The sequence below is a fragment of the Bombina bombina genome, chromosome 3 (assembly GCF_027579735.1).
Source record: "Bombina bombina isolate aBomBom1 chromosome 3, aBomBom1.pri, whole genome shotgun sequence".
NCBI lineage: Eukaryota > Metazoa > Chordata > Amphibia > Anura > Bombinatoridae > Bombina > Bombina bombina.
In genome coordinates this window covers 1,257,421,668-1,257,441,337 of record NC_069501.1, presented here as the reverse complement: position 1 = coordinate 1,257,441,337, position 19,670 = coordinate 1,257,421,668, and the positions used below count along the sequence as shown (strand labels likewise).

General features: G+C 40.3%; 1 protein-coding gene across 1 annotated transcript in view; it reads right to left on the bottom strand.

Annotated features, from left to right (window-relative positions):
• Positions 1–19,670, bottom strand: part of XNDC1N (XRCC1 N-terminal domain containing 1, N-terminal like) — a 446,185-nt gene that overhangs the window by 21,021 nt on the left and 405,494 nt on the right. The window contains exon 8 of the mRNA XM_053705638.1: positions 6,200–6,324. Within this exon, the coding sequence (XP_053561613.1) occupies positions 6,200–6,324 (125 nt within the window). The remainder of the gene's footprint in view (positions 1–6,199; positions 6,325–19,670) is intronic.

Below are 19,670 nucleotides of genomic sequence, written 5' to 3'. Positions count from 1 at the left end.
CTTTCCAATGTACCAGATACTCAATCGTTCTACCCCGGCGGCGCGAATCCAGAATTGATTCCACTTCGAATTCCGTTTGATCTTCTATCAGCTGAGGAGAGTCCTTGATGACTTGAGGAATATAAACATCAGATCCTTGATAGGGTTTAAATAGAGAAACATGGAAGGATGGGTGTATCCTGTAAGATACAGGTAGATCAAGAATCGCTGCATTAGGGTTGATCATTCTTTTTATCTTGAACGGACCTATGAACTGGTAAGCCAGTTTTTTGCTTGGTACCTTTAATTTGAGGTTTTTTGTTGAGAGCCAAACTCTATCGCCAACTGAGTATTGAGGTGGAGTTAGATGTTTTTTATCAAAATAACTCTTTTGGGTACATTTAGATTTCTCTAAGTGAATCTTTAGGGAAGTCATAGTTTGTTTCAAATTAGAGACATAATCCAGAGCATAAGGTGATTTTGAGGTGGAGATGGAGTTGGGTACAGTGGTTGGATGGTAACCATAAGTGGCAAAGAAGGGTGAAACTTTAGTAGAAGAGTTGATGGAATTGTTGTATGCGAACTCTGCAAGCGGTAACCATTCAACCCAGTCATCCTGGTTCTGTGAGATATAACACCTTAAGTATTGCTCCAAAGTCTGATTCAGTCTTTCAGTAAGGCCATTAGATTGGGGATGAAATGCTGTTGTCATTCTTGAGGAGATTCTTAACAATTTACATAGTGCCTTCCAAAACCTGGATGTAAACTGAGTCCCTCGATCCGTGACTATAGAGGTCGGTAAACCATGGAGTTTCACGATGTGATCAAAGAATGTTTTAGCTGTTGTGAGAGCGTTTGGAATTCTCTTAAGAGGAATGAAATGAGAGAGTTTAGTTAGATGATCTATAACCACTAATATGGTTGTGAATGAATTAGATGGTGGTAATTCGACTATGAAGTCCATTCCAATCATGGTCCAAGGGACTTCAGGTATAGGTAATGGTTTTAGTAAACCAAAAGGTCTGTGGTGTTCTTTTTTGCAAGCTGCACATACATGACAATCTGACACAAAGGTAACTACATCTTGTCTTAAACCAGGCCACCAGTAATTCCTTGTTAATAAATCCTGGGTTTTAGTGATTCCAGGATGACCGGACATAGGGTTCGTATGATGTAGATGTAGGATCTCCTTCCTTACAGAAGGAGGAACGTATAACAAATTGTTGTAGAAGTATAAACCTGAAGTGGTGTCCTTTACGCAGCATGATGGAATGGTAGAATCTTTTAGTAAAGCTAATAAAATGTCTTTTTGTAGGCTAGAAGTTACAGCTATAAACTTGGTCGACGGTATAACTGTTTGTTGTTCTTCCTTTTCATTATGTTTAATGAAAGAACGGGAAAGAGCATCAGCTTGGATGTTCCTTGAACCTGGTCTATATGTGATCTGAAAGTTAAATCGGTCCAGGAATAAAGACCATCGGACTTGTCTTGATGACAAGGTCTTGTTTTTTCTAAGATATTGTAAATTCTTATGATCTGTAAGAACTGTAAAAGGTTTGAGTGTCCCTTCCAGTAGGTGTCTCCAGTGTTCCAGGGCACATTTGATAGCTAGAAGTTCCAGGTCCCCCACGGAGTAATTCCTTTCAGCTATAGACAGGAGTCGAGAGTAAAAAGCTACAGGATGTAGGACTGAAGTATCGGTTTGTTGTTGGGAGAGAATAGCACCAATACCCACAGTAGAAGCATCAACCTCTAACACAAATTGAAATTCTGGATTAGGAAGCTGTAGGATAGGAGCTGAAGTAAAACATTCTTTTAAATGCTCAAAAGCTTGTTGGGCTTCTACAGTCCAAACGAGTCGATTCTTACCGGTTAACTTAGTTAGAGGTTGGACAATGGATGAAAATCCTTTGATGAATCTCCTATAAAAATTAGAGAAGCCTAGAAACCTCTGAAGTGATTTCACAGAGGTAGGTACAGGCCATTTGAGTATGGATGTAACCTTCTCTGGATCCATGTTTACACCGTTAGGGGAAATTATGTAACCCAAAAATGTTATTGTCTTTACATGGAATACACATTTCTCAGCCTTGGCGTATAGCTGATGTTCTCTTAATCTAGACAAAACCCATCTTACATGTTTTACATGATCAGTTAGATTTTTGGAGTATATCAAAATATCGTCTAGATATATTACAACACACACATCCATTAAGTCTTTGAAAATATCGTTTATGAAAAATTGAAATGTGGCCGGAGCATTAGTTAAGCCGAATGGCATAACATTATATTGAAAGAGACCATAACGGGTTCTAAATGCTGTTTTCCATTCGTCACCACTTTTTATCCTGATTAAATTGTATGCTCCCTTCAAATCTAGTTTGGTAAAAATGGTTGCATCTTTTAACCGTTCAAGTAATTCAGGTATTAAAGGAAGTGGATACCTATTTTTAATCGTAATAGAGTTTAATGCTCTGTAGTCAATGATTGGGCGTAAGGTCCCATCTTTATTTGTGACAAAGAATATGCCCGCTGCTGCAGGAGAGGTTGAGGTAGAAATAAAACCTTTCCTTAGATTATCGTCTAGGTACTCTCTGAGAAATTTTAATTCTTTTTGAGAGAGTGGAAAAATTCGGCCGAACGGTATGATAGACCCAGGTTTAGTATCAATGGGGCAATCATAAGGTCTGTGTGGAGGTAGATTTTCGGCTTCCTTAAGGTCAAATACATCTGAAAAGTCTGAATACTGCAATGGTATATGAGGGTGTAGAGTTTTGATTTCCACACAGGGAAAACAGGTAGCAGAACAGTATGGGGAAGAGAAAGTTACTGTGTTACTGCTCCAGTCTATTTGAGGGTTATGTTTTCTTAACCAAGGATAACCCAATATTAAGGGGTGTAGTTAGCTAGGAATGATATCAAACGTAATGTATTCTGTATGACCCATGTTACAAGAGACAAGTAAAGGAACAGTATGGTGTGTGATTGGGCCTTTTAAATAAGTAGAGCCATCAATAACCTTCACATAGATAGGGGTTTGCTTTTGCACACAAGGTATTTTATTAGTATCTACAAGGGTTTTGTCAATGAAGCTTCCATAAGCTCCAGAATCAATCAGCGCCTCAGTCTTGAGAAGATGCTGGTCCCACTGTAAAGACAATGTGAAAGTTAATTGTGATTCATGAATGTTATCAGTATTTGGGTTAACTATAAGAATCTTACCCCTTTTTTGCCGGTTCAGAATAGGGCAGGAAGAGACACTGTGTTCTTTATTCCCACAGTACATACAGAGGTTTGATATCCTCCTTCTTTGTTTCTCTTCTTGGGATAATGGTCCACGGATGGCCCCAATTTCCATGGGCACAGGGGCTGTGGAGGTCTTTTCAGAATGAGAGGGTGTAAACCTTTTGAGGTAAGTCTCTGGGTGTTGTTTTTCGGCTCTCCTCTCTCTGTATCGTCTGTCCATGGCTATGCATATCTTTATGAGGGATTCCATGGTGTCTGGAGGTTCAATGCGAGAGATCTCATCCTTAAGATGTTCAGAGAGACCTAAACGAAATTGGTTTTTTAGACTTACAGTATTCCACTGTGAATCTGTAGCCCAGAGCTGAAAATCTGCCACATAGTCCTCAACTGGACGTTTGCCTTGCTTCAGGGTGCGCAAATTTGTTTCTGCGGTTAACTGGGTGTTGCAATCCTCATATAAGACAGCCATCTCCTTAAAAAATTCACTGATAGAAATCAAAATAGGATCATCAGTTTCATAAAACTTATCAGCCCACGAACGGGGATCTCCAGTTAGATAAGAGATGGTAGTACAAACCTTGATCTTGTCAGTATAATATGTCCTGGGCTTCATGGAAAACATCAGCATGCATGCATTTCTGAATTCACGAAAGCGTGTTCTTTCACCAGAAAAAATACGTGGAGGGTTAACCTGTGGTTCAGGGTGATCAGCCTCTTTCCTTGAAAAGAAATCATTCATTAACCTCTTCAGGGTGTGGTTTTCATTTTTAACTTCAGTCAAACCTTGTGCTAAAATTTCAACTTTCTGGTTTAAGGAAGCTATTTCAATTGCCATTGAGGCAGGATCCATGATTTTTCCATATACAAGCTTTAAACTATAATGTATATATGTTAGTAAATTTCTTTATGGCTTGATAATTCTGTTATAAGCTTGTATAATGTGGCTATTCCCAGAGAACCTTAAGTAAAACAGGCTTATACAAAAGGTTATTACCAAGGGAGATAGCTGTTTTACTTAGTACAAGTTCTTTTTATAACACTTTACAAAATCAAAATAAAGTGAATAAAACAGATGAAATGAAGCCTTTGTATATTTTACACACTTGTAAAGAGTTGTGTTCTTTAAAGATAGAAGGCAGCAAACAAGCAGCTAATTGGTACTTGTCTGAGAAAAGCAGAATTTTATAGCAAAGTCTCTTTTTAGTTAAGCTAAGAAGTGAGAAACTGATTTGCAGTCTGCAATGTCCATATATCAAGAGGTATCAGGTTACAGCAGGCAGAGTGTGTGATACAGAGAGAAGGAGAGAGCCAGATTTAACCAGTTGTGTGCACTTTAACAGTTTGTATGTCAGCAGATCTTTGGATAAGAATATATACAGCTAGAGACAATTGTATATAAAATTAATGATACTTGCGAGTGAGTTTAGAACTGCAGAGAGCGAAGTTGGCACTGAGTCAAAATGGATCACAGCAGGGAAGCTGTTCTTATTTCCTGGTAGAGGTAAACACTCAGTAACGGAGCTGGCTGGAAAATCAGACTGCAGAGTTAACACAGACTTGCAAGAGTTGCTGCCAAAGTCTGTTTCCTGAAATGTAAAGCGGCAGGAAATGCTTCTTAGGTTTAGAAGCTGGAGAAATGACAACAAGGATTTCCTTTAACAGGTACAAAAGCAGGGTCTGTAGATTTTAGCTTTAGAGCTTGAAGCAGAGTGGGAACTACAAACTTCAATTATCAAGCAAAGCACAGGTGTACTGATCACACCTTTAAAGGGAGGTGAAGGAGTGGGTTGGTCTTAGTTCTTAAAGCTACAGGAATATGACAGTTAGTGATACTTAACAGCTTTGCTGTGGTGCTCTTTAATTCCTCCTGGTGGCCAGGAGAGATATACCCAACAGTAATTGAGGATGTCGTGACTCACCATATCTTAGGAAAGAAATAATTTTTTTAACTGTAATATTTAATAGTGTGTTTTACAGTGTATGTAGTGTAAATATTTAACATTACAATGTTCTTCACATAGGGGAAAAAGTTGTATGTATTTTTAAATAGATATTCCTATATATATATATATATATATATATATATATATATATATATATATATATATATATATATATATATATATATATATATATAGCTATACCGATATATATTAAAAAAAATATATATACATTAGATATATATATATAAAAATAACTATAATATCTATTTAAAAATAAATAGAACATTTTCTTCTATGTTAAGAACATTGGAATGTAAAATATTTATAGCTACCTTCTGGTTAGCGCTGTAGGTTTAATTCCTTTCTGGTTTTTTTCAGTGTGTGCTCTCTATGGGAAGAAGTTATCGTAGTCGTAATATCTGAAGTCCTAAAGATAGCGCTTGTCGGCTTTTCAACTTGTAATACGCATGTGTTAAAAACTTCTGGCGTTATTTGCGCGTGAGTAAAAGTGCTAAATAGCAAGCCACTTGTAATATGGCCCATAATATTACACATATTGTATATGTTCAACCAAAGCTTAAAATACATTTGGAATAGCCCTTTTAAAATAATGATGAATTAAATTAAGGAATTATTATTTATAAATGTTAGTATTCTATTAAGATCAGCACAGCCTTATTAGTGTAATTATCTACAACTGTATTTTTTTAACAGAAAGAACGGAACCAAGATCAAGATGAGCTTGTTTTATAAACTGCATTAATGGATCCATAGCTAAAAAAAACTTCAGTTGTTTATTATCATTATTTGTGGAATATTTAGATTGTCCATAAGTGCCTTGTAATTTGTTTATTCCACTATTGATTGTTCATTGACATATTGTTGAATTTTGTAAATTTATAAAAACTTTAATGTAAAAAAAAAAGCAAAACAGCAGCATTGCTCTGTACCCCATTTGTCTACACATTTAAAGCAATCTAATACATACAATATGAGCAATAAAAAGCAACATTGTCATATTGTCACCTCACCTCCACAAATGGGGCAGCTGCTGCAGCCTTGCTTAATCTCAGGAGAGTGGTGTGTCCTGAGAATATTGTCACGCTTTTCCTTTTGTGTCTGCAATTTCTCTTGTAAATGAGGTTGTCTTCTTCTTCTATTGGAAAAGAGCAGAAAGACCCATGTTTAACAAGACAAATACCTGGGTCAGTAAAACCCATTTTAAGCCCTATGTTAATAAACTCCAACACAACTGTTCAAATTTTTTTAAAAAACATCTCCAAACATAGGCGTCCAAAGGAATATTTCCAGTCTACACCAGAATTGTTATTGTTTAAAAAGATAGATAACGCCTTTACTACCCATTCCCCAGTTTTGCACAACCAACATTGTTATATTAATATACAGGTGGCCCTCGTTTTACAACGGTTCAATTTACACCGTTTCAGAATAACAACCTTTTTTTCCAGTCATGTGACTGCTATTGAAAAGCATTGAGAAGCAGTGCATTTATTAAAATAGCCAGTAGGTGGAGCTGCCCGCTTGTGTTGCAGCAAAGCCAAGCAAGCTGAAATTAATCAGTTTAACCAGACCTGAGCTATCGAGCAGATTTCAAAGGAACAAGATCTTCCGGTCTATAACTCAGTCCAGATTGGAATGCATAGAAAGAACTGTTTGCAGAAAAATGCAAGTGAAGTCTGTGTTGTGTGATTATTTTATTAGGTTTATAGTGCTGTCTAGCAAATGTTTTTGTTCATTTAACTTAGTTTAATTATATATTTTGTGTTGTGCAATTATTTTATTAGGTTTATAATGCTGTCTAGCATTTAAAGTCTTCATTTCAAAGCTTTAAAAATAATGTATTAGGTGTTACATATGACAATTTTGAGAGGGGCCTGGAACCTATCTCCCTCACTTCCCATTGACTTACATTATGAACTGGGTTTCAATTTACAACGGTTTCGATTTACAACCATTCCTTCTGGAACCTAACCCCGGCGTAAACTGAGGGCTACCTGTACTTTATAACCTTTAAACCTCTACATTTCTGTATGTGTTTAAGTCACTAAAGACAGCCTCTTATCACATGATTTTTAATTTGCTAGTTCATGTACTAGTTCATGTGAGCCATATAGATAACATTTTGCTAACGCCCGTGGGTTGTGCACTTATTGGATAAAATGCAAGTGGATAGATAATAAATAAAAAGTCATGTGATCAGGGGCAGTCTGCAGAGGCTTAGATACAAGGTAATCACAGAGGTAAAAACTGTATTAATATAACAGTTATGCAAAAACTGGTGAATGGGTAATAAAGGCATTAGCTATCTATTTAAACAATAAACATTTTGGAGTAGACCGTCCCTTTAAGCTTAAAGGGACATTAAACTACTGATTACAACTAACAGTATCTGAGTCACTACTCACCCCGCTATTTTTCCGCTTGTGTCTGCAGCTGTCTTCAAAGTGATTCTCTTATTTTAACCCCTTATATGTATTAGTTAATAAAGCTCTGCATATTTAACCCCTTATATGTATTAGTTAATAAAGCTCTGCATATTCACACGGGGTGCCGCCATCTTGGAGCTTATATTTGTTATGTAACTTTTAAACTGTGCAAGAAAATGTGCAAAAATGTAACAGTTCCGCTCAGTATTATGTGAGCTAAACTGAGAGAAACTACCAACTAAATTCTGTAAAGAGTTAAAATAAGAGAACAGCTTAAAAGAGAGCTGCAGGTATAAGAGGGAAAACAATAAAATAGTGAGTAGTAACCTGATACTACGGTTGTACTCAGCAGTTAAATGTCCCTTTAATAATATCTATGGAAACGTGAAGCATGTGAGAGTTAGTTGTACACATGAGCTGCACTTCATTATTAAAATAGTGGGTCAATGGCATTAAGAGTAACACAAGTGAGCTTTTATGTTTTAATATTAAAGGGACATAAAACACCACATTTTTCTTTCATGATTAAGAACATAAAATTTTAAACAACTTTCTAGTTCACTTCTATTATCAAATTTTCTTTGTTATTCTTTATTGAAAAGCATGGACCCTATTTCTTCAAAGTAGACAAGGCCAGATTACGAGTGGAGCGCTATTGCTAGCACAAGGAGCTTAAACGCAATTGCGAGATTGCAGTGTTATTTACACTCAAATCCATATTACAAGTGGCACGCTGTTTAAATTACTGCAAACCCATATTTTCTACGGGCGTCGTCGAGCAGCAATGTCCGCTAATATTACAAGTTAAAAGTATATGTGATCACTCAAACGCAATCGCATTTAACACTCAAACTATTTACGCAACCTGAAAGGTCGCATAAAGAGTTTGGCCGGAGGGAACAGTTTCACTAAACTACTCTATTAACTGCCATAACTTCCATCGCAAACTACCCCTCTACACTATTAAACTCTAAACCGACACAACCCCCCTCGCAAACTACCCACTACTCTATTAACCCTAAACTGCCAGAACCCCCATTGCAAACTACTCCTCTAAACTATTAAACCCTAAACCGCCACAACCCCCATCACAAACTACCTCTCGACACTATCAAACCCTAAACTGCCACAACCCCCCCTCACAAAATACCCACTAACATCTAAGCCCCCTAACCAGCTAACCCCCCCCTAACCTAACACCCCTACGTCACCCCCACCCAAAAAAAAAAGAACACTTAGAGGGGGGTTAGGTCTTAGTGTAGTTGTAGTTTGAGTTGGGAGGTGGCGGTTTAGGGCATAATCATCTAACTATCCCCCATATAGGGATGGGGTGGTTAGGTGATTAGGTTAGTACAGCTTAGGGGTTAATAGTGTGTTTTAGCATTTATCTACAATGTTTAAAATAGTATGCATTCTCATGTATGATGCATATTATTTAATGTATTGTATATAAATTGAAATGTATTTATTTTTTCTTGCGTTTATTATTGTAAACATAAATATATTTTTAAAAACATATATTGTATTATTACATAACAGGCATGCAACTACTATAATTATAATGCTACTGTATTTTATAACATAAATATCTATTTTAACCCTTTTTGGATGAATGTAAAAAAACGATACTTTTTTCCATATTAGTTGCATTTATAAATGAACAACCCTTAAAAAACACAAATAAATTAATGTGAGGGGGGAAAAAACATAAATTATGCTTAACTGATAATTTAATTTCCCTCTGTATGAGAAGAGTCCATGGCATCATTCCTTACTTGTGGGAAATACTGAACCTGGCCACCAGGAGGAGGCAAAGACACCCCAGCCAAAAGCTTAAATACTCTCCCCACTTCCCTCATATCCCAGTCATTCTGCCAAGGGAACAAGGAACCGTAGGAGAAATATCAGGGTATAAATGGTGCCGGAAGAGAAAAACAAATTTTGGTCCGCTCATTGGAGTATACGGACGGGGGCCGTGGACTCTCCTCATACAGAGGGAAATTAAATGATCAGGTAAGCATAATTTATGTTTTCCTTCTTAATATGAGAGTCCACGGCATCATGCCTTACTGTTGGGAAAACTATACCCTCTGAGGAGGTCTAAGACCCGCTGACTCGTAAGTTAAGCGTATAACACTCCTCAACCAAAAAGATAACGAAGTCGAAGAGGCCTTCAGGCCATTACGCTTCCCAGAGTAGATAACAAAGAAGGAAGAATTTGTCTAAAATCCTTAGTAGCTTGAAGATAAAAATTCAAAGCTCGAACCACATCCAGATTATGAAGCAAACGTTACTTCGAAGAAGAAGGATTAGGACATAAGGAAGGAACCACAATCACCACCTTAGGCAGAAAACCCAAGCGGGTACGAAGAACAGCCTTATCAGTGTGGAACACCAGATAAAGAGGCTCACATTGCAAGGCAGCCATTTCAGAAACTCTGCGTGCCGATGCAATAGCCAAAAGGAAAAGAACCTTCCAGGACAACAATTTAATGTCAACCGAATGCATAGGCTCACACGGAGCCCATTGTAATTAAGAACAAGATTGAAACTCCAAGGAGGAGCGTTAGATCTAAACACAGGTCTGATCCTAATCAAAGCCTTAATGAAAGATTGCATGTCAGGGAGCTCTGCGAGCTTCTTGTGCAGTAAAACAGAAAGGGCCGAAATCTGTCCCCTCAGGGAACTGGCAGAAAGGCCCTTCTCTAGACCCTCCTGGAGAAAAGAAAGACTCCTGGCAGTCCTAACCATATGCCAGGCGAAACCACACTCTTCACACCAGGACAAGTAAGCTCTCCACACCTTATGGTAGATACAACGAGTAACAGGCTTACAAGCCTGAATGAGAGTGTCAATAAACCTCTCAGAGAAACCTCTCTTGGCTAAGACTAGGCGTTCAAGCTCCACGCAGTCATCCTCAGAGAATCTAGATTTTGATGAACAAAAGAACCCTGTTCCAGCAGATCCCTGCGACAAGGTAACCTCCATGGAGCAGATGAGGACATCCCCACCAGGTCCGCGATCCTTTGCGACCAGGATGAAGTAATCAGTATCACTTATGCTTGCTCCTGCTTGATGCGGGCCACTACACGAGGGAGAAGTGGTAACGGCGGAAAAACTTAAATTATGCTTACCTGATAATTTTCTTTTCTTCGGACGGGGAGAGTCCACAGCTGCATTCATTACTTTTGGGAATTCAGAACCTGGCAACCAGGAGGAGGCAAAGACACCCTAGCCAAAGGCTTAAATACCTCCCCCACTTCCCTCATCCCCCAGTCATTCTGCCAAGGGAACAAGGAACAGTAGGAGAAATATCAGGGTTAAAAAGGTGCCAGATCAAAAAAGAAAAATTACAGCCGCCCCATACAAAAATGCGGGCATAATTTAAGTTTTTCTTCATAAACGGGTAGAGTCCACAGCTGCATTTGTTACTTTTGGGAAAACAATACCCAAGCTATAGAGGACACTGAATGCAAAACGGGCGGGTACAAAAGGCGACCCATTCTGAGGGCACCATAGCCTAAAACCAACCAAACTCCCGACAAGAAAACTGCTTCACTAGAACCCGAAGGGACAAAAAGAAAAAGCCCAAGCAACTGCTTAACAGTTAGAACCAGCAAGGCCTTTGCTAGAGACCGCTCAGGTTATTAGACTCGACCGAACCAAAAAGCCCCTGAGGAAACAAAGTCCTGCAGGTACTCAGCCCGCAAAACCAATTCACCTCCTACCCAAAGTAAGGGGAACATCCATATTCCCCCAGAAGGGAAGAAAAAGGACTCAGATAAGAGACTAGGGCGAAAGAAAACCCAAAGGTAACTCCAAAAGAATAACCCAGAATCAAACAAGGCAAAACCAATGAAAAAACCCTACCGGCCAACAGGGCAAAGGGAGAAATCCCTATCTGCATAGAGACCAAGGATTAATTAATGACCTGAGGCTGAAAGGGAAAAGGAAAACCCCTCCCCTACACAGAGTGCCAACTTACACCCAGGAAAGAACAACCAAAGACAAAATTGTCCCCGGAAGCCGCTGAAACAGTATCAAAATATCTGAATATACTCCTCCAAAGGCACAGGAGTCCTGCAGAAACGGAGGACTTAGCAGCCCAAGTCGCCAATCCTAGGCATTAAACTGCACAGGACCATCCTCAAGAAGAACGACTACAAGAGTGCAGAACAACTCCGTCCCAAAAAGGACCGGAAAGAAGAGACCAGAACCCGGAAAAACAGTAGAGAAACTACCTGCCGAGAAGGATCTACCGCAAAGCCTCCTCTTAAGGAAGGCTCACAATATCAAACTATGATACGCGACCAAAGATCAATAGATCCGACAGATCCCTGACCCTCACTCCGGGCAACGGACCCAGCACCAAAAGTGACTTATAATGCCCAAAAGGACAAAGGAAACAAAGTTCCCCGATCATCAAGACTTCCAGGAAGGAAAAAGGAGGGAACCAGCCCCCCAAAAAAGCTCGGGTCCAGGACCCAGACGCAATCCCCTTCCCGAAGACTAAGGGTACTCCCAAAGAGAGACCCTCCACTGAAAAGTACAGAGACGGCATGTCACAACAAATTCATCCCTTCATTCTGACATCCTGCACTCAAGGCAGGAGGAACAACCCCACTGAACCGATGAAGAAAAGTACTTCCCATCATCAGTTGGATACTATCGATAAAGATGCCTTAGGCAAGGGTATTTGCAGGACCAGCATAACGAAATTACAGCCACAGCTGTATTTAAACTCTTGACCTTCAGATTTCATGGAAGCATAGACCGCCATTAAGCTATGGTGGAACACCATCCAAATCCACCCCAAGGAGGTAAAACTAAACCAGCACAGCGCCTCCGCACACCAGCACACAGGCATGGAGCGTAAAGCTGTAGGCAGACTCAACAGGTCAAGTACCGAATGACAGAAACATCTGGCCACTACGGCCGGTCCAGTAGAAGACAAATTCTCTAAGAAGAGAAAAATATGCGCCGGTAGGAACCGAAGATGTTCCAGAACCAGGAACAGGGCCATCTCGAACCACTCTAAGGGATCTGTAACCAATCCCTGGTGAAATAAACCCAGACACCCAGAACTCGGAGCAGGCTTACAAATGTACTACCCCCTGATGAACCACCGGATTACCCCTCCCAAGCAGACTTCGCACCCCAGGCAATGCATCACAGTTATAGTGACAGTGAACTCTCACGTAAGAGTCCCAGACACAGAGTGCGTAAGACACCCACAACAGGAAACAACTCCCGAATTAAAAAGGGGTGCTAGGCAATGATGAGAGCCACACAGCCACTCTGGTTGACCCTAAGGCACTAGGGACAACAGCACTAAGTCCATAGACTAATGGAACGTCAAGATAACAGAGATCAACCCCAGATATTCTGGTTTAAAAATAGGACCATAGTCTCCAAGATCCTCTCAGGATCCTTCTCCTGGAAGCCAATACAGCTTGAGGAATAACGAATGAACTAATATTCTAACCCCAGACGGGTAAAAACCCAAAAACATCTAAGCAGGGGCAAAAAAACAGTAAAAAGGGAACACCTTAATCTGCAAACTCCAAAAACATGGGAGCAGATGGAATCCCGGAAGTAGAAAAACCCACACACAGGTCCTACTTCCTGAACAGCTGACCAAAGGCCAACCCCAAGGAAAGGAGACAAAAAAGGGCCCAATCAGCCTCAACCCGAAGGAAGAGATACTGTCATCAAGGAAAACAGATCCAAAAGGACAATTCCAAAGAAGACTTTAAAGAGAAGACGAGGAACATTACCCAGAACAATCCTTAGCAGGATCCGCTCTGGATCCTCACCAACAAATAGGAGCAGGACAGCGAGGACTGAGTGCAATCCTTCGGTCACCTGCAAATCACGATTTAGGCAAGGCTATTTGTAACCCATCAGTGAACGGGTACTAGCTGTAAGGAACACCTAGTCTGATGCACCTTCTTAAAAGAAGAGACGAGAACCAGCCTGTTGTCTGGGACGGAAGGTCTCCTCTCCATATGTAGCCCTGTATGGGCAGAGCCTCAAAAATGTATTGAAGCTCAAGGAAGTTTCACTTCACAAACACTGTAGCAAAACTCAAAAGCATAATTCGATCCGAAGAGAACCCAAAGAGAAACTAATTCCTCATCCGAGTGAGAAACTCACTATCCAACCAGGAAGCCCGTTACACCGGCACCACGTGGATGATATAAGCCGTAAGGAACAGAGATTAGCAACCAACCAGGACCAGCCTGCTACATATGGCATTCAAAACTGACCCAGGCCACAGAAAAATCAAGATCCCATAGGATCGACAAAACTAAGGACATAACAATGTACTTAAACCTTAACATGCGACTTCCGCGGAAGTGCTCAAGCGACCACAAAATCGCCAGTATCAAATTCCAGGAGAAGAAATGTTTCCCAACGGAAAAAATATAACAGACATGAGCTTCCAAATGAAAGAAAACACATCCTAGCCAGATCAAAGAAAAAGAAGGCAGCACCCGCAGGTGAACACCCAAGAAGAATGGGTACATAACAGGACTAGCCAATCAGAGACCCCATTCCTTCAAAGCTCAGAACTGGAATAAGATACCCCAAAAAAAAGAAAAAAAAGAAATTGGAGACGATAAGGAGATTAACTGCATCCCCACACGTCTAACCTATCTTGCCGTCTGGAACAGAAGACCGCGGATCCCCCAACCTATTAAGACTGGGATCCTCCAGCACCGCCAAAACATGCCGCAGCAGGACACGAAGGCGTGCCAGACTATAATGAAAAGAAAGACTTACCTCCGCCGGGCAAGTGACGACCCCGGCCCGAGGGTTGGACCCCTGAAGCTTCAGAGGAAACCGCTTCCCCAGATGGCTGACCCGACCCAGACGATCCCACACCTGATGGGCCCTGGTTAGCAGAACACGGACAATATCTCAGCAACACCTCCCTCTCTAGAGGATGTAAATGCACCCACGCCATAGATATGGCTAGGCGGAACCGTGCCGTAACCTCTGGAGGAAACAAGCTGCCTTCCAGGGAAGCGGTAACGGCATTAGAGACAACTGCTTGCGTAGCCAAGGAAGGTTCTAGGGGACGCACCTTGTGGGATATGGGATCCCCATGGGATGGATGGCTCGGACACAGTGCAGGCCAGAAAAAAAGCGTGCCAAGGCCACCAAGGCTGCACAGCCTTACAAAAAGGCTGTTATGTTCCGATATAGCCACGAGCCCAATTTTCACTACACAGCAGACAGAATCATATAACAAACATGATTAAAGTCCCCCCTGTTCAATAACCCCCCTATATTAACCCATGATTCCATAAAGATAAAGGATTCCCACTGAGACCCTGACTTCTTTGTTTACATTACATTATCGAAGTAAAATGAAACGATCTTACCGGAATCTACGCTGTAGAACAGGAACGCGGCCCTTCAAGTGTGACAGATAGTAGCTTCTCTTCTGACATGGACTTGAGTGAAGAAAGCAGGCAGCGAAACTCGTCAACGCTAATTGCTAAGGAGCTATTAACATGAGTCGGGATGGTTTCGCAGAAAGACTCTCCTTGCATCTCCGGACTTTAATATTCATCTATGCTCTCACTGAGAGGCTGACAGGATTACTTAAACCTCCCGTCCCATTTCGAAGAGTACTACCCTCCATAAGAGACTTATCTTTAATTTTCCGACACTTCTCTGCCAACCTCCTGTGACGAAAGGCAAAGAATGACTGGGGAATGAGGAAAGTGGGGGAGGTATTTAAGCCTTTGACTGGGGTGTCTTTGCCTCCTCCTGGTGGCAAATTCCCAAAAGTAATGAATGCAGCTGTGGACTCTTCCCATTTATGAAGAAAAAACATAATTTATGTAAGAACTTACCTGATAAATTCATTTCTTTCATATTAGCAAGAGTCCATGAGCTAGTGACGTATGGGATATACATTCCTACCAGGAGGGGCAAAGTTTCCCAAAACTCAAAATGCCTATAAATACACCCCTCACCACACCCACAATTCAGTTTAACGAATAGCCAAGAAGTGGGGTGATAAAAAAGTGCGAAAGCATATAAAATAAGGAATTGGAATAATTGTGCTTTATACAAAAATCATAACCACCCCCAAAAAAAGGGCGGGCCTCATGGACTCTTGATAATATGAAAGAAATGAATTTATCAGGTAAGTTCTTACATAAATTATGTTTTCTTTCATGTAATTAGCAAGAGTCCATGAGCTAGTGACGTATGGGATAATGATTACCCAAGATGTGGATCTTTCCACGCAAGAGTCACTAGAGAGGGAGGGATAAAATAAAGACAGCCAATTCCTGCTGAAAATAATCCACACCCAAAATAAAGTTTAATGAAAAACATAAGCAGAAGATTCAAACTGAAACCGCTGCCTGAAGTACTTTTCTACCAAAAACTGCTTCAGAAGAAGAAAATACATCAAAATGGTAGAATTTTGTAAAAGTATGCAAAGAGGACCAAGTTGCTGCTTTGCAAATCTGATCAACCGAAGCCTCATTCCTAAACGCCCAGGAAGTAGAAACTGACCTAGTAGAATGAGCTGTAATCCTTTGAGGCGGAGTTTTACCCGACTCAACATAGGCAAGATGAATTAAAGATTTTAACCAAGATGCCAAAGAAATGGCAGAAGCTTTCTGGCCTTTTCTAGAACCAGAAAAGATAACAAATAAACTAGAAGTCTTTCGGAAAGACTTAGTAGCTTCAACATAATATTTCAAAGCTCTAACAACATCCAAAGAATGCAATGATTTCTCCTTAGAATTCTTAGGATTAGGACATAATGAAGGAAACCACAATTTCCCTACTAATGTTGTTAGAATTCACAACTTTAGGTAAAAATTCAAAAGAAGTTCGCAACACTGCCTTATCCTGATGAAAAATCAGAAAAGGAGACTCACAAGAAAGAGCAGATAATTCAGAAACTCTTCTGGCAGAAGAGATTGCCAAAAGGAACAAAACTATCCAAGAAAGTAATTTAATGTCCAATGAATGCATAGGTTCAAACGGAGGAGCTTGAAGAGCCCCCAGAACCAAATTCAAACTCCAAGGAGGAGAAATTGACTTAATGACAGGTTTTATACGAACCAAAGCTTGTACAAAACAATGAATATCAGGAAGATTAGCAATCTTTCTGTGAAAAAGAACAGAAAGAGCAGAGATTTGTCCTTTCAAAGAACTTACGGATAAACCTTTATCTAAACCATCCTGAAGAAACTGTAAAATTCTCGGAATTCTAAAAGAATGCCAAAAAAAATGATGAGAAAGACACCAAGAAATATAAGTCTTCCAGACTCTATAATATATCTCTCTGGATACAGATTTACGAGCCTGTAACATAGTATTAATCACAGAGTCAGAGAAACCTCTTTGACCAAGAATCAAGCGTTCAATCTCCATACCTTTAAATTTAAGGATTTGAGATCCTGATGGAAAAAAGGACCTTGCGACAGAAGGTCTGGTCGTAGCGGAAGAGTCCACGGATGGCAAGAGGCCATCCGGACAAGATCCGCATACCAAAACCTGTGAGGCCATGCCGGAGCTACCAGCAGAACAAACGAGCATTCCTTCAGAATCTTGGAGATTACTCTTGGAAGAAGAACTAGAGGCGGAAAGATATAAGCAGGATGATACTTCCAAGGAAGTGATAATGCATCCACTGCTTCCGCCTGAGGATCCCGGGATCTGGACAGATACCTGGGAAGTTTCTTGTTTAGATGAGACGCCATCAGATCTATTTCTGGAAGTTCCCACATTTGAACAATCTGAAGAAATACCTCTGGGTGAAGAGACCATTCGCCCGGATGCAACGTTTGGCGACTGAGATAATCCGCTTCCCAATTGTCTATACCTGGGATATGAACCGCAGAGATTAGACAGGAGCTGGATTCCGCCCAAACCAGAATTCGAGATACTTCTTTCATAGCCAGAGGACTGTGAGTCCCTCCTTGATGATTGATGTATGCCACAGTAGTGACATTGTCTGTCTGAAAACAAATGAACGATTCTCTCTTCAGAAGAGGCCAAGACTGAAGAGCTCTGAAAATTGCACGGAGTTCCAAAATATTGATCGGTAATCTCACCTCCTGAGATTCCCAAACTCCTTGTGCCGTCAGAGATCCCCACACAGCTCCCCAACCTGTGAGACTTGCATCTGTTGAAATTACAGTCCAGGTCGGAAGCACAAAAGAAGCCCCCTGAATTAAACGATGGTGATCTGTCCACCACGTTAGAGAGTGTCGTACAATCGGTTTTAAAGATATTAATTGAGATATCTTTGTGTAATCCTTGCACCATTGATTCAGCATACAGAGCTGAAGAGGTCGCATGTGAAAACGAGCAAAGGGGATCGCGTCCGATGCAGCAGTCATAAGACCTAGAATTTCCATGCATAAGGCTACCGAAGGGAATGATTGTGACTGAAGGTTTCGACAAGCTGAAATCAATTTTAGACGTCTCTTGTCTGTTAAAGACAGAGTCATGGACACTGAATCTATCTGGAAACCCAGAAAGGTTACCCTTGTCTGAGGAATCAATGAACTTTTTGGTGAATTGATCCTCCAACCATGATCTTGAAGAAACAACACAAGTCGATTCGTATGAGATTCTGCTAAATGTAAAGACTGAGCAAGTACCAAGATATCGTCCAAATAAGGAAATACCACAATACCCTGTTCTCTGATTACAGACAGAAGGGCACCGAGAACCTTTGTAAAAATTCTTGGAGCTGTAGCTAGGCCAAACGGCAGAGCCACAAACTGGTAATGCTTGTCCAGAAAAGAGAATCTCAGGAACTGATAATGATTTGGATGAATCGGAATATGCAGATATGCATCCTGTAAATCTATTGTGGACATAAAATGCCCTTGCTGAACAAAAGGCAAGATAGTCCTTACAGTTACCATTTTGAACGTTGGTATCCGATTCAATATTTTTAGATCCAGAACTGGTCTGAAGGAATTCTCCTTCTTTGGTACAATGAAGAGATTTGAATAAAACCCCATCCCCTGTTCCAGAACTGGAACTGGCATAATTACTCCAGCCAACTCTAGATCTGAAACACAATTCAGAAATGCTTGAGCTTTCACTGGATTTACTGGGACACGGGAAAGAAAAAATCTCTTTGCAGGAGGTCTCATCTTGAAACCAATTCTGTACCCTTCTGAAACAATGTTCTGAATCCAAAGATTGTGAACAGAATTGATCCAAATTTCTTTGAAAAAACGTAACCTGCCCCCTACCAGCTGAGCTGGAATGAGGGCCGCACCTTCATGTGGACTTAGAAGCAGGCTTTGCCTTTCTAGAAGGCTTGGATTTATTCCAGACTGGAGATGGTTTCCAAACTGAAACTGCTCCTGAGGATGAAGGATCAGGCTTTTGTTCTTTGTTGAAACGAAAGGAACGAAAACGATTATTAGCCCTGTTTTTACCCTTAGATTTTTTATCCTGTGGTAAAAAAGTTCCTTTCCCACCAGTAACAGTTGAGATAATGGAATCCAACTGAGAACCAAATAATTTGTTACCCTGGAAAGAAATGGAAAGTAGAGTTGATTTAGAAGCCATATCAGCATTCCAAGTTTTAAGCCATAAAGCTCTTCTAGCTAAAATAGCTAGAGACATAAACCTGACATCAACTCTGATAATATCAAAAATGGCATCACAGATAAAATTATTAGCATGCTGAAGAAGAATAATAATATTATGAGAATCATGATCTGTTACTTGTTGTGCTAAAGTCTCCAACCAAAAAGTTGAAGCTGCAGCAACATCAGCCAAAGATATAGCAGGTCTAAGAAGATTACCTGAACACAGATAAGCTTTTCTTAGAAAGGATTCAATTTTCCTATCTAAAGGATCTTTAAACGAAGTACCATCTGACGTAGGAATAGTAGTACGTTTAGCAAGGGTAGAAATAGCCCCATCGACTTTAGGGATTTTGTCCCAAAATTCTAATCTGTCAGACGGCACAGGATATAATTGCTTAAAACGTTTAGAAGGAGTAAATGAATTACCCAATTTATCCCATTCTCTGGAAATTACTTCA